General features: G+C 48.8%; 1 protein-coding gene across 1 annotated transcript in view; it reads left to right on the top strand.

Moving 5' to 3' along the window:
• The window catches only part of LOC137537697 (tumor necrosis factor receptor superfamily member 22-like), a 50,794-nt gene that overhangs the window by 3,020 nt on the left and 32,242 nt on the right, over window positions 1-15,532 (top strand). Inside the window, exons 2-4 of the mRNA XM_068259633.1 lie at window positions 3,741-3,885; window positions 4,420-4,551; window positions 14,235-14,358. Of these exons, the coding sequence (XP_068115734.1) occupies window positions 3,741-3,885; window positions 4,420-4,551; window positions 14,235-14,358 (401 nt within the window). The remainder of the gene's footprint in view (window positions 1-3,740; window positions 3,886-4,419; window positions 4,552-14,234; window positions 14,359-15,532) is intronic.

The raw sequence follows: 15,532 nt of genomic DNA, 5'->3' as shown, positions 1-15,532 counted from the left end.
TATATAGCACTGACATCTTCTGCAGCACATTACAGAGTACATAGTCGTGCCACTGACTATTCTCAGAGGAGCTCACAATCTAATCCTACCATAGTCATAGTCTAATGTCCTACCATATTATTATTATGTATTTATATAGCACTGACATCTTCTGCAGCACTTTACAGAGTACATAGTCATGTCACTGACTGTCCTCAGAGCAGCTCACAATCTAATCCAACCATAGTCATAGTCTAATGTCCTAACATATTATTATTATTATGTATTTATATAGCACTGATCTAATGCAGCACTTTACAGAGTACATAGTCATGTCACTGACTGTCCTCAGAGGAGCTCACAATCTAATCCAACCATAGTCATAGTCTAATGTCCTACCATATTATTATTATGTATTTATATAGCACTGACATCTTCTGCAGCACATTACAGAGTACATAGTCGTGCCACTGACTATTCTCAGAGGAGCTCACAATCTAATTCTACCATAGTCATAGTCTAATGTCCTACCATATTATTATTATGTATTTATATAGCACTGACATCTTCTGCAGCACTTTACAGAGTACATAGTCATGTCACTGACTGTCCTCAGAGCAGCTCACAATCTAATCCTACCATAGTCATAGTCTAATGTCCTAACATATTATTATTATTATTATGTATTTATATAGCACTGATCTAATGCAGCACTTTACAGAGTACATAGTCATGTCACTGACTGTCCTCAGAGGAGCTCACAATCTAATCCTACCATAGTCATAGTCTAATGTCCTAACATATTATTATTATGTATTTATATAGCACTGACATCTTCTGCAGCACATTACAGAGTACATAGTCGTGCCACTGACTATTCTCAGAGGAGCTCACAATCTAATTCTACCATAGTCATAGTCTAATGTCCTACCATATTATTATTATGTATTTATATAGCACTGACATCTTCTGCAGCACATTACAGAGTACATAGTCGTGCCACTGACTGTCCTCAGAGCAGCTCACAATCTAATCCAACCATAGTCATAGTCTAATGTCCTAACATATTATTATTATTATGTATTTATATAGCACTGATCTAATGCAGCACTTTACAGAGTACATAGTCATGTCACTGACTGTCCTAAGAGGAGCTCACAATCTAATCCAACCATAGTCATAGTCTAATGTCCTAACATATTATTATTATTATGTATTTATATAGCACTGACATCTTCTGCAGCACATTACAGAATACATAGTCATATCACTGACTGTCCTCAGAGGAGCTCACAATCCAATCCTACCATAGTCATAGTGTAATTCCCCTATCATATCGTGAGTATAAGTTTTGTAGTCAATCAGTTAACTTCCAAGTATGTTTTTGGGGTGTGCGAACAAGCCAGAGTGCCTGAAGGAAACACAGGTAGAACATCCAAACTCCATGCAGAAAGTTTCCTGGCCAATATTCAAACCTGGGTCTCCAGTGCACTCAGGGGCTTTTTTAGGCATAGGCATTCCAGCCCACTGCATGGAGTGCCATTGGTTCTGGGGGGCGCCATGCCGCTGCTAAGCCACCCCCCCAAACTAAGCCACACCTCCCAAATGAGTCCTCGCCTCCCACAGGTGTTTGTGCCTGCTTCTGTCTCTCTGTGTTCCTCCTTCTTTATCCTTGTGCCATCTTCAGTCCCCCATATGTCCAGAGATGGATTAAGGTGAAATGGTGCCCTAGGCGAGCAATGACTTTGGGCCCACCCTTGCTGGCTACCTAGCTTTTTTGGCAAGATTTGTTAGGGAATTGCATAAACCAGGCCCCTAGACTCTCTCCAGGCCCTAGGCACCTGTCTAAGTTGCCTTGTGGATAATCCAGCTCTGTGTGCATCCCTCTGTCCCACTGTGCCTCCTTCTGTCCCCCTTTGTGCCACCCTCTGTCCCCTTGTCCTGCTATATCTTCCCATCCCTCTCCTGCGCTCCCCCACTTCAGTGTGTAAAGGCAGAGTATAGCGTAGCAGAAGCTGTGCTCTATCCTCCCCTCTGGAGTCCAGTTCTGTGCCTGTGCGACCATCCTGTCTGTTTTCTGCTCCCTCTAGTGCTGGCTCTCCTCATGTCATGTGTAATCACGCCATATGCAGGAAATGCTGGGCACTAGGGCGAGTGGTGAGCAGACATGCGGAAGCAAAGCAATAGCAGTGGAGAGGTGAGAGCACAGCTTCTGCTGCACTATACTCTGCATTTATACACTAAGCTTGGGTAGTGCAGGAAGGGGGTGTGCAATGAAAGGCATCAGGATCGGCAGGTTGTTTGTTTCTCAGGGACAATAAACTAATTAAATAAATGATTGTATCTATCTTCCTTCTCCTAAAAATAACTTTTTAATATATTCCACAGATTTATTTCATGTTTAAATCTACTTTTTAAGTTTTAACTGTTTTATTATTTTTGCTCAATGACACATTCATTGAAGTATGCCAGAGCTAAAATCTATGCACTATTGACCCTTTTTATCTCTTTCCTGCTCTCAGAAGCCATTTTCTGCTAGGCAAGTGTTTTATAGCTGGAATTTCTTGTCAGTGAGGGTCACACTGTAGTCACTTCCTTTCTGAGTAAGGACTGAGTCAGCTACTTACATACCTGATATTTAACTCCTTCAAGCAGAGAAAGAAAAAAAGGAACACAGCATAGTTATGTGTGTGCTAGGCACTGAACATACCCATGTTTATCTCATCATGTCACATGTCACTTCGGGTATCCTTTAAGCATCCTCCCTGTATGGCACACTATTTTCTAGTGCGTGGGTGTGTACAGGGCCGGATTTGTACTTTTTACCACCCAAGGCCACTGTCACCAGCCGCCCCCCTTCAGTATAGGTAGCCAGATGACCCCTCCCCCTTTCCCTCTAGTGTAGGGTAACCTGATGACCTCTCCCCTCAAGTATAGGTAGCTAGAGGATTCCCTTAATCCCTCCCTTTCCCACTCACCTTTCAGTATAGGTAGCCAGCTCGCCTCCACACCGCAGTAGCCACCTCTCCGCTCTTCTCCAGTGCAGAAGCTTCCTCTTCCCCTCTGTCTCCATCAGCCGCTGCTGTACATCTGTCCCTCCGACCAGTATCTTTCACTTGTGACTTGCAAGCATGTTACCATCGAGTCAGAGGGGAAGAGGAAGCTTCTATGCTGGAGACAAGACGAGCGGAGATGTGAGCAACTAGCGGCTGCTATTCCACATCCTCCCCTTGTAACTCTGCAATGCTGCCCAAGTCCATAGCCACCGGCCAAAGCTCCAACGTGCAGAGAGAGCTGGGCGGCCACTGCACAGGTGGCTGGCAGAAGAGTGCCGCGATCAGGCACTTGTCTAATCTCCCTGCACTGCAGCATTTGCAAGCTTGCAAATGCTGCACCAGTTTAGCCTGCTGATTTGGTGCCCTTGCTCCTTTGGTGCCCTAGGCCATGGCCTAGGTGGCCTTGGCCAAAATCCAGCCCTGGGTGTGTAAAGATTAAAAGATTTGGTTCAGTTCTGGGGTTTACGTCTGCTCAACTCTACTCATCAAGTAAGGAGATCAGCCCAGGCTGGGGTGGGGGGGGGGGGGGCACATCTTGGGGATTAGAAGACCAAAAATGGTCCAAAGAAAGCCCTACTCTCCCTGTTGGAGATGAATTTGGTGGGCAGAGGTTTTAGCGGAAGTAAAATGGCCACACAGTAAATGCCCAACCTTGTTACCGCCACATATTTATGATTGATAACAGTTACTTTCTTCCTTTCACAGTTCACAGCTATATACAGTTATCCAAACCCCACAGAACTCATGCCATCACCACCTCTTCTTCAAGCTGACGGCAATAAGCAGATCTTATGCAGCGAGACCGAATATCGCCTGTCCCCGTGGATCTGCTGCCAGAAGTGTCCAGCAGGTGAGACTTCTCTCTGAACGCCAGGAATTAACACGACATAGGAGGTGGATTGGCATGTTGTCCTCAGTTTGGCAGAAAAGTTTGGATTTCAGCTCAAAAAGCATTGAAGCTCAAGTTGATGAATTTGGTGTCCGTTCATTTGTATTGATTCCTCTGAAGCAGGATTATACACATGCCTTCACTTTGTCGTAGTGATGCCCCATTCCTCACATCCTACCTATAGCAGAAACGGTTGTTACCTGCATCCCCCTTCCCATCTGTGTACACAGTGTACATAGTTTAGTGAAAGCTGACAGTACACAGAACTATATTGTACAATGAAAAATACATCAGATGTGAATTGCACATACCACCATTAGAGGGCAAACCTCTTTCTGTGAAATATAATGCAGGCATAATGAAGCAGTCAGTATGTAAGATAAGCAGGTTTGTTCCCAGTAACTTAACAGTAATAGAGAAATCAGTGGGAGTATTCAGGGGGGTGTGGGGGTTTTCTGTTCATGAGATCTTCAGACTCAGTGTAATGTATTCCAGGGACGCACGTGTCCGCAGATTGCTCCACCAACCACGGGACAGGAGCCTGCCGGAACTGCATGGTCGGAAAGACCTTCACCGCCTATGCCAACGGCCTGAACGCCTGCTTGTCCTGCCGCTCGTGCCGACAAGGTCAGTGTTATGCCACCATTGTAAAATACAGTTGGTCCCTTACTTACAAACAGGTTGCGCTCCAGGAAATGTCTGTAAGTTCAATTTGTGTGCAAGCTGAGTTCTTTGTTATACATGGGGAAATGTTTATAAATGATTTACATTCTGACACGTCTGGATTTGGACATATAGTAGTAACTCTGCTCTTTGTTTTCAACATACTTTTAATTTGCTTTAAACTATTTACAGCTTATATAATGCAACACAACAGAAACCTATACATGGGAAAAATCAATTATGTGGAACACACCACCACCACCACCCACCAACCCTTATTTTCAATACTGCTGCCATTATTACAACCTTAATGGCAGAGGCCTCAAACCTGCTACAGTCAGGGCCTGTTTCCACTACACACAGATTGGATGCAGAAAAACTGACTCCAATGAATGCCTATGGGAAAATCTGCATCAGAAGTGGAAACAGGCCCAAAGGCATTCATTGGAGTCAGTTTTTCTGCATCCAATCTGCGTGTAGTGGAAACAGGCTCTTAGTCATTGGATGACTGGGATTCGAACCGAGAAAAAAGTCCTCCTGCTCCCTCGCCATGACTCCACGCTCAGCCGTTCCTCCGCTGTCCCCCTATGTAATTTGGCTGAGTGATGAGTTAGCCGGCCACTGCGCATGCGCGGCGCTCCTCTGTCATGTCCCTGCGGCTGGGAGCATACTGTGCAAGCGCAGAGCGCTCCCGTCCACGGGGAAATCAAGCACACACACCCAACTGCACACAGGAGCCTCCCACATACAATAAACAACATCTTAACAGAGCGGGACTGTACCGATTACTAAACAGGCAATCGGAAAATGACCACAGTTGGCAGAAATATTGACACGGAGGCAAGATGGTTAGTGTGCAATAGGGTGACCATGCGTCCTCTTTTCCCCGGACAGGTCCTCTTTTTCAGACCTGTCCGGGGTGTCCGGCCGTTTTTTTGAAATGTCCGGGGAAGAGCCAATCGGAGCCGAACACGAGCCGGCTCTTTAAGCAGGTGCAATCGGATACCGACGTAATATAGCTTCCGAATCCCTCAGTTTTAGTGGTGATGAAATGCCTTTTATGTTACACTAGGAAAAAGGCCCGTCCGTTAACAAGACGGGTGCTAGGCCATGGCCGCTACCTCCGCAATGCGAGCACAGACACGTCCCGCTCACCTGTCCCCCACCACTGTCTGAAGTGTACTGTATGCACAGAGGAAGATATTGCTTACTTGGCAGTTGGAAAAAGCTATTATTTCCCACAATGCAATTAGGTTCACAGACAGCAAACTGTCAAGTCTGGAAACACAGACACAGAGACACAGGAGGACGCAGAGACAAAGGGGTTTTATTCAGGGCCGGGCCGAGGCATAGGCTGGAGAGGCTCCAGCCTCAGGGCGCAGTGTAGGAGGGGGCGCACAATTCATTCAGCTGTCATTCCTAATTGTGTTTGAAGCAGAAATAAATAAGAAAAGGGGATACATAGCAGTGACTGCAAGCCAGATAACTAGATATAAAGGTGTTGGGGAGGTTGTGGGCCCTGTGGCCCTCTTAGTCCAATAGCAATCAGTGTGTGATGGCTGGGGTGGGAGGGATGGAGGGGCGCACTTTGGTGTCTCAGCCTTGGGTGCTGGAGGACCCTGTCCCGGCTCTGGTTTTATTATATAGGATACTTTTATTCAACTAGATATAAATACATCAGAGGGCAATACAAAAGCTTGGCAGATGAGTTTTTTGTTCCTAGGGTCGTACAAGAGGATATGATCTGCATCTGCGTATGGAGGAAAAAAAGTTGTTGCCATCTATTTAGTGTCTGTGTACCCTTCACAGTGGGAGTGGTTAAAATATGGAATATCTTACCTCAGGAAGTGGTTATGGCAAACTCTATATTTGCATGTAAAGAAGGCTTGGATGCTTGATATGTGCATATCTCAGCACTGTGCTACCCAAAATTACACCACCCCCTCACCCCGCTTAACACTAATAAAAGAAACCAGGACTGCTTCTTAACGTTGGAATTATTTTATTAAGGCCAAAGCAGCCCTTAACTACTTTTATACATAAATAACTTTGTAAACAAAATACTCTTATTACAAAAACCAGTAACCAGAAAAATGTTCTAGGGAAAGGGCTCCGGGTGAAATTTTGACCCAGTGAAAACCACAACTGGCATGCAGCCTGCAATCTGCCGGCCCCCGCCGCATGGACCGGCTCAGGGACAACTGCACGCCTCATTTTACCATTCTCTTCGAAGACACCCTTCCGTTATCCTTCAACCATAGGTGGGATAAGTAATTGCCCCCCACCCTAATTGTAACCATCTCCGGAGCCCCATACCCTGCAAGCTGCAATGACATAACCACCGTCACACAATAACATTCACTTCGTAACCAAACAATAGGGAGGGTGGGTGGGAAACACGTCCTGTCTCCTTGCTGTCCCCCTAGCGTCTGCCGCCCAAGACGTCACTTCCTCCTGACGTCACTTCCTCCCTCCTCCTGTCCTAGGCCTGCACCAGCGCGCAATTGCCCGGCCGCCTCCTACAGCTCCTCCCACAACATTAACCCCCTCACAGCGAGCCAGCACTATCATGGGGCCCTACACTCCACGCCGCTGCGCTTATCTCGCTACGGGCCATCTTGATATGTGCATATCTCAGCACTGTGCTACCCAAAATTACACCACCCCCTCACCCCGCTTAACACTAATAAAAGAAACCAGGACTGCTTCTTAACGTTGGAATTATTTTATTAAGGCCAAAGCAGCCCTTAACTACTTTTATACATAAATAACTTTGTAAACAAAATACTCTTATTACAAAAACCAGTAACCAGAAAAATGTTCTAGGGAAAGGGCTCCGGGTGAAATTTTGACCCAGTGAAAACCACAACTGGCATGCAGCCTGCAATCTGCCGGCCCCCGCCGCATGGACCGGCTCAGGGACAACTGCACGCCTCATTTTACCATTCTCTTTGAAGACATTCTTCCGTTATCCTTCAACCATAGGTGGGATAAGTAATTGCCCCCCACCCTAATTGTAACCATCTCCGGAGCCCCATACCCCGCCAACCCCACGGGCGTGAAACCTTACGCCCGTGAGGCCCACAAATAAAGAGCCCGCTGGATACCATCCGTCAAAGCCAGGGACCACAAGTCGGTCCCTATCTCATTGAGATGCACCCCGTCCCTGCTCAAAATCAATTCTGTCTCTGTTTCTAAGTCCGTGTGCCGGACAGCCACCCCCCCATTCCTAATAACAAAGCGTGATATCTCCCTATTCAATTTCTTTCTGGCACGATTTACCCGATCCACCGATCTTGCTAGCCTCCAACTGTTGCGTGTTACCACCTCCGACCAAACAATGACTGTAGCCGGGAATTCAGACCTGATCAACATGAAATCGCACTTAATGTCTTTTATGATTTGCCTCGTAGAACGAGAGGCCAAATCATTGCCTCCCACGTGCAAAACCAATACATCTGGCACCCGATCCCATATCACCAGCTGACGAAATTCTGGAATGACTCTATGCCACAGCATTCCTGGCCTCCCGATCCACCTTATACGGGCCTGGCTCCTAGGAAAACCCAGTTGTCGCCCTTCCGGCCGAACTCGAGCTCTCCTGGCTCCCCGCGCCACGTAAGAGTGACCAAGGATCCACACCAGCCGCGCTGCCTCATCTGTAATAGAAAGAAAGAAAGGGAAAAGGGAACACACCACACACCACCACCACCAACATAACAACTTGTGCTTAAATCAAATGAGGTCGTATGTAAGAATGAAATCTTGCCGACTCCCATCTCCCGATCCTCTTTATCGTTTTCTCATCCAGCCCCCAACGAGCTGCCTCTGTGGCAGCCCCTATGCGAAAGGAGTGGGAAGAAAATTCTAACGGGGGAACTCCCACCCTTTCCAAACTTCTCCGGAAAATGGAAACGAACTGAAACTTAGTTAAGGGGACCCCGTCCAAATGACACAGGAAGGACAAACTTCCCTTTGGACGCACCCCTTTAAATTGGGCCAGCACCTTTACGGGGCAGACAGGCGAGCCTGGAATCCCCTGCAATGTGATGGCCCTTCCCCTGCCTACCTGGTCTGTTTTTGAACGCCTCAGGAAGATCTCAACGGTTCCTTCGGCGATCGTCACGTCCCCATCTAAAATACCCGACGCCGTCTTCTTATTAGGACTAACCAATTCACTTATACGAAACGCCCCGAAAAAAGCTAAAACAAAAGCTGCTGTAAATAACGTCGCTTCGAATTCAGAACTGCACAACTCCGGTAGTTTATCCACCAGGGCGGAAAGGAGTTCAAACGTAACCGGCCGCCGAGAATCTTTTTTAACTGGATTGGACTTAAACCCCCGCAAAGCTAACCGCACCCTAAAATCTTTTGTGATATCGGGTTCATCCCTTAATTTAAATAAAACGCCAAAGCTGTCACCTTTTTGGCCATAGCCGAGGGGGACACCCCCGCCGCGCCATTGGATACCATGAAATTAAATAGCAGGCACAACCTGTCCGCATCTGACCGAGAGCCTCCCACCTGAGCAGCCAACGTATCCCATTGATTCCATACTGCCGCATATGCTGATCTAGTTCCTTCAGACAATGACCGAGACATCCATTCCTCTATCTTCCGAACGGGATCTCCCATAACTCCTGAGGGCAAGGAATCCCGAATTGCGTCGCTCCAGGCACGAGGTTTCTGAAACGTTGCCACTGAAATCGAGAAAGCGCATCCGCTACATCATTCTCGGTTCCAGGCAAATGCGCCGCATGTATGAACATGTTATACCGTAGGCAAACCAGAACCAAGTACCTCAGTAGCCGAATTACTGGAACCGAAGAAGCTGACACCTGGTTAATGGCCGTGACCACCCCCAAGTTATCGCAGTTGAACTTAATCTTTTTATTAGCCAGCCTCGAACCCCATATAACCGCCGCCACCACTATGGGAAAAAGCTCCAAGAGCATCAGATTTTTGGTAAACCCAGCTAGTATCCACTCCTCAGGCCATTCCGCCGCACTCCAGCTACCTGCAAAAAATGCCCCGTACCCATGAGCGCCCGCCGCGTCGGTGAAAAGCTCCAGGTCATGATGCAAAATGCTGTCCTCCATCCAAACCGCTCGGCCATTAAAACTGGAAAGGAAAACCTTCCACATCTGCAAATCATCTCTATGCTCCCTGCGCAAACGCACCCGATGATGTGGGGAGGATACTCCCGCGGTCGCCATTGATAATTTTCTACACAAAATTCGCCCCATTGGGATGATCCGGCACGCAAAATTTAATTTACCCAACAAGGATTGGAGCACGCGCAGAGTGACCTTCTTGTGTGACAGTACCTCCTCAATGACCCCCCGCAAATCATCCACTTTATCTTTGGGCAACCGGCATTCCATTGCCACTGTATCTATCTCTATACCTAAGAATCTAATCTCTGTCTGAGGACCCTCTGTTTTCTCCTCCGCTAGCGGGATACCGAAGCTTGCGCAAATCTGTCGCATGGTTGCCAATAAGTACTGGCATGTCTGGGAATCCTTCTCACCCATGAACAAGAAATCGTCCAGGTAGTGTATTACGGATCCTACCCCGGACTCTTCCTTTACCACCCACTCAATGAAGGAGCTAAACTTTTCAAAGTAAGAGCAAGATATGGAACAGCCCATAGGAAGGCAACAATCAACGTAATAATTGTTGTCCCAAAAACATCCCAACAGATGAAAACTATCCCTATGCACCGGAAGCAACCGAAAAGCCGCTTCCACGTCCGATTTGGCCAATAATGCGCCCTGCCCCAAACGCCTCACCCACCGCACTGCCACATCAAAAGACGTGTAAGCCACTGATGAATCCACAGGGTCAATACCGTCATTCACAGACCTGCCCCTGGGATGTGATAAGTGGTGGATGAGGCGAAAGGACCCCGGCTCCTTCTTGGGCACAATGCCCAAAGGGGAGACAACCAAATCATCCAGAGGAAGGGACGCGAAAGGTCCGGCCATCCGGCCCAACCTAACCTCCTTTTCCAATTTTGATGATACAACCGTCTCGTGGCTTGATACCGACTTAAGATTCCGAAAGGGAGGGGAGGAGCGAAAGGCTCCCGAACTAGGGATACGAAAACCGTCGGTGAAACCCCGACGCAAGAATTCAGCATTTTCAACATCTGGGTATCTATTTAAGTACCGTTCCATCTTTTGAAGCATCACTGGGGTCCTCCCTTTTTCCGGAAGATTCTCCCCCTTTGCCCTTCCCTTGTTTGTAACAACGCGATCCCGGGTGACTCCCCCCGCAATTGGCACACTCATGCTTAAACCGACAGGAGGAACCGAACTTGCATGATGAGTCATTGAACTTCCAACAAACCCCCGGTCGCTTACTGGCCAGCTGCCCTGAACTACCGGAGCTGCTGGCCCCCCCCTGAAAGGACTGAGAACCCTTACTAGCCGGAATCATAAGTTTCATCCAGAGGATGACATCCTTATGGTCCCACCTGATCTCTGGACGTACTGCCTTACGCTGTCTGAACTCTTCATCATAACGGAGCCATGAATTGCCTCCGTATGAACGATAAGCCTCACTTATGCTATCTTGGTAGCCAAACAAAGCCGAACAACATTCGGGCTGTTTCTCTCCTATCACACTCGCCAAGATGGCGAACGCTTGAGACCAATTCTGATGCGTCCGCGGTATAAGCCTATACCGCCTGCGCTCCTCCTCCTCTTTTTTGCTCTCGTCCGGCTTTCCTCTGTCTAAGTTAAACTTACCAAGCTGTAACAAGGAAAAAATCTCGACGTATTCTCCCCGCCAGATTTTTTCCTTTACCTCCTTCTTCAAATGTGTGCCTAATAATGCCTCCAGGCACAAGTAGACTTCGCTCTTCGCCGAATCAGATAACCTAACCGTGTCCACTTCCTTTTGAGCTACTGTAGTGACTTCTCCCGTGACCAAAGTGGGGGCTTCAACTGTTGGAGCCAACACTGTCACTGTCGCTGCCACCGGCCCAGTCTGCAAGGAGGGCACCCCTACCGATACTGGGTGTGCTGCGACTACAGGCGCTGCCGCTGGCACAGTTGCCACCGTAGGCCCAAAAAACGGTGCCATTACAGGTACTGATTGTGCTGCGACTGCCTGAGGTACCCAAGCCGCGACGGGAGACACTGCATTAGCTACACTGGCCCCTTGCAATGCATCCCGAATTCCCATAAGAAGTGTGTTTACAAAGGACAACGCTGGTGCGACCGCGATGTCCCTTGCCGACTGCGGGGGTACCAACCCACTAGCATTAGCTAACGCTACTACACTGTTATCTACTGCATTGTGTGCTGTGGGAATTGAATGAATTAAATTAATCTCACCTGGCTGCACCGGACGTCCGTCCCGACCAGCCGAACCCCTGGATCGCACTGAACCCCTGTCGTCGAGATCCTCCTCCGACTGAGATGACGCTTCTTCGTTATTTGACTCATTGCCACGTCCCGGCTGACTGGCTGTAGCAACCGGCACCAGTCCGCTTCGACTGTTAGAAGACCCTCTACTGGACGAAGAATGGTGACTGCGCGCACTCTTGGTGCCCGAGCCGCTGCTCTCTCTACTACTCGACCCTCGAGCGTGGGACTGGACCTTTCCCTTCTTCTGGGCCCCCTTGACTCCTTTTCCCTTTCCAGATGTCTGCTGTTGGCTAGCTCTGGCCTGTCCCTGGCTAGGCCCAGCCGTGGCTGCCGCACCTCCTGAGGAACTCCTGTGCCCCTGCCGTTTTCCTGCTTGTAAGGCCTGGTGCACATTGCTGGGACCTGCTAGCACGGGCTCCTGCTCATCCTCTGGTGCCCTGCCGCCTGTATCGCTCCTCTCCACCTCTGGCCCACCTGCTTCTCCTGATGCCTCCGCCCCTTGTCCGCTCCCTGCTGCCGCCGGAGTTTGGCCCTTGCGGGGTTTCGCTGGCCGCTTGGGGGCAGGTGCAGGAGGGGTTGCTATGGGGCTTCCTGAGCGCCGGGTAGGCCGCGGGGATGCGGCGGGACTCAGCCTGTCAGGCGGGCGGGTCACCCGCGCGCTGGAGCGAGGTGCCGCTCCGCCTCCCGTCATGGCCGCCATCTGCTGGGAGACCCACTGGGGGCCCCGCGATTCCGCCTCTGTCCTCACCAGTCGGAGTAGCTCCTCCACCGTGTCCGCCATGACGCACTTCTTTTTCCCCGCAAGCGAAACACGTCCTGTCTCCTTGCTGTCCCCCTAGCGTCTGCCGCCCAAGACGTCACTTCCTCCTGACGTCACTTCCTCCCTCCTCCTGTCCTAGGCCTGCACCAGCGCGCAATTGCCCGGCCGCCTCCTACAGCTCCTCCCACAACATTAACCCCCTCACAGCGAGCCAGCACTATCATGGGGCCCTACACTCCACGCCGCTGCGCTTATCTCGCTACGGGCCATCTTTCCTTGCATTGAAGTGCATCCAAAGCTATAAGTACTAGGCAATTCCCCAAAGAGTTGTTCCAGGGACTGTCATCTGGAGTCGGGAATGAATTTTTCCCATTTAAGACTAATTGGCCCAGGCCTTGTAAGGTTTTTCGCCGTCCCCCGGATCATCTGTGATATATGCGGGTTCAGGAAGATTTTGTTTTTTTTTATAGTTGAACTTGATGGAAAAATGTCTTTTTTTCAATGAAACTAACTATGTAACTAGATTGTTATATGTAAATTAGAGGAGTCAGAGTGGGTGGGATCCTAGACTCAGGAGACGGAGTCGAGTGACTCTTGAACCGACTTAAAGAGAATCTGTATTGTTAAAATCGCACAAAAGTAAACATACCAGTGTGTTAGGGGACATCTCCTATTACCCTCTGTCACAATTTCGCCGCTCCCCGCCGCATTAAAAGTAGTCAAAAACAGTTTTAAAAAGTTTGTTTATAAACAAACAAAATGGCCACCAAAACAGGAAGTAGATTGATGTACAATATGTCCACACATAGAAAATACATCCATACACAAGCAGGCTGTATACAGCTTTCCTTTTGAATCTCAAAAGATCATTTGTGTGTTTACCTTCTGTCCCCTTCTTCTCTCATGCACTGAACATTACAGGCTTCCTGCAGACAGCTCTGTCTGTGCCTGTGTTTGTAATTCCTCAGTATGTGTCAGCCAGCTACTTTCACAGCCTGACAGAGGAGGATTTTTATCCAGCTCTCTTCTATCACTGATAAGATAGCAGAGAAGCTGCTGGCTTATGTAAATAAAACACACACTGGAGTGTGCATAGAGGAACAGACCAGCACGGAAGAGTTGGCAGCCTTCCAGACACAGGCCGACAAGTCTGACAGGGGAAAGATACATTGATTTATTACAGAGACCGTGATACTACAAAGTGCTGCAGTGAGCCAGAACAGATTAGAATAGGTTTAGGAACTTGTAGGATGGTAGACAAAACGTTGTAATTTTTGTTACAGAGTCACTTTAAGGTCGGATTGGAGAAGAGGGTATAGAGTGCCCAGTGATGGTAGGCCCAAGTTTGTGCTGAGGGGTAGGTAGGGAGTAGGGAGGGTAGGCAGGGGAATACATGTCATTGACTATATTGGACTGGTCGGGAGATTTTTGTGATACTTTCATTATAACAATAAAACAATATTAATACAATGATAATAATAATGTAATAATGATGGTTTCCTCTGGTGCAGATGAAGTTTCCATTCACGAGTGTTCATCCACAAGTGACGCCATCTGTCAGTGTAAGCCGGGGACATATCTGTGTCAGCAAAACATGAACTGCAGCAACACCGGAACCTGCGTGCAATGCACAAGGTAAAGTGTGGGAGGGGACTTATCTGAATGGGAGGAGCTAAGTAATGCCTAAACTTCCCTACTCTTCATCCTCTTTGATAACCCTTGTTATCCACCTCTACCATCCCCTCCCAGCAGTCCTTTACTGTTCCCCATCTAGATCCACTACACAAGTCCTGGACAACCTGGCCTCCTGGCTCCCACACCTCCTCTCCTCAGACCTCCCCACCATCATCCTTGGGGACTTTTCCCCGACCGCTTCTCAGCTACTCTCCCTCGCCAACTCCCCTGGATTCTCCCAACACACCAATTCCCCCACCCACTGCGCCGGCCACACTCTCAATCTCATACTCTCAAAATCCCCCAACCTCCCCAACCTGCACATCACCCCCTTCCTCCTCTCCAACCATCACCTCCTCGCTCTCACCATCTCCCCATCCTTCCTTCCATCTTTGGCCGATGGCAGAGAACCAGCGAACATCCTCCACTCCCTCACATCCACCCAACCAAATCTGCCTGAGCCAGGCTGTCACCCAATGCAGCCAGACCCTCTCAACACCCCTAGACGTTGCTGCCCTCTCATCTTCCGCCACATCTGTCCCAAGGCCTGCAGCTATTTTACTCTGTATTATCTGATCCCAAACAAACATACTTTGCCCTGATTAGATCCCAACTTTTCACCCCACAGCGCCTTTTTGCCACCTTCAGCTCCTTCCTTAACCACACCACTCCACCCACCTCTCAGCCACTGATCTGTCCACCCACTTTACCGAAAAAATAGCAACCATATATACCACTCCACCACTACCTGTTTCCCCCCATACCTCTCCCTCACTTCTCCCACTCCTCACTGATTGCACTTCTGTCACAGTCAACAAGCTCCTAGGGACTTTGCGTGCCACCTCCACCTCCAGCTCCTGAACACCGACCCATCCAACTTCCTCCGTCCACACTTCCCCGTCCTGGTCGCAGTCCTCACCTCTCCGTTTAACCTCTCTCTCTCTCCACGGGCACTATCCCCTCTGACTTCAAACAGGCCACCGTACTTCCCCTGCTAAATAACCCTCACTCGCCCCTCACTCCCATCCAGCTACTGCCCTATCTCCCTCCTTCCTTTTGCTTCAATATTCTTGTAGCGTCTAGGCCACCAATGCATGATCCATTACCTTGGCTTCAACTCCCTGTTTGACTCCTA

The sequence above is a fragment of the Hyperolius riggenbachi genome, chromosome 11 (genome assembly GCF_040937935.1).
Source record: "Hyperolius riggenbachi isolate aHypRig1 chromosome 11, aHypRig1.pri, whole genome shotgun sequence".
Classification (NCBI taxonomy): domain Eukaryota; kingdom Metazoa; phylum Chordata; class Amphibia; order Anura; family Hyperoliidae; genus Hyperolius; species Hyperolius riggenbachi.
The sequence above is the reverse complement of the archived record's forward strand: the minus strand, read 5'-3'. Positions and strand labels throughout refer to the sequence as shown.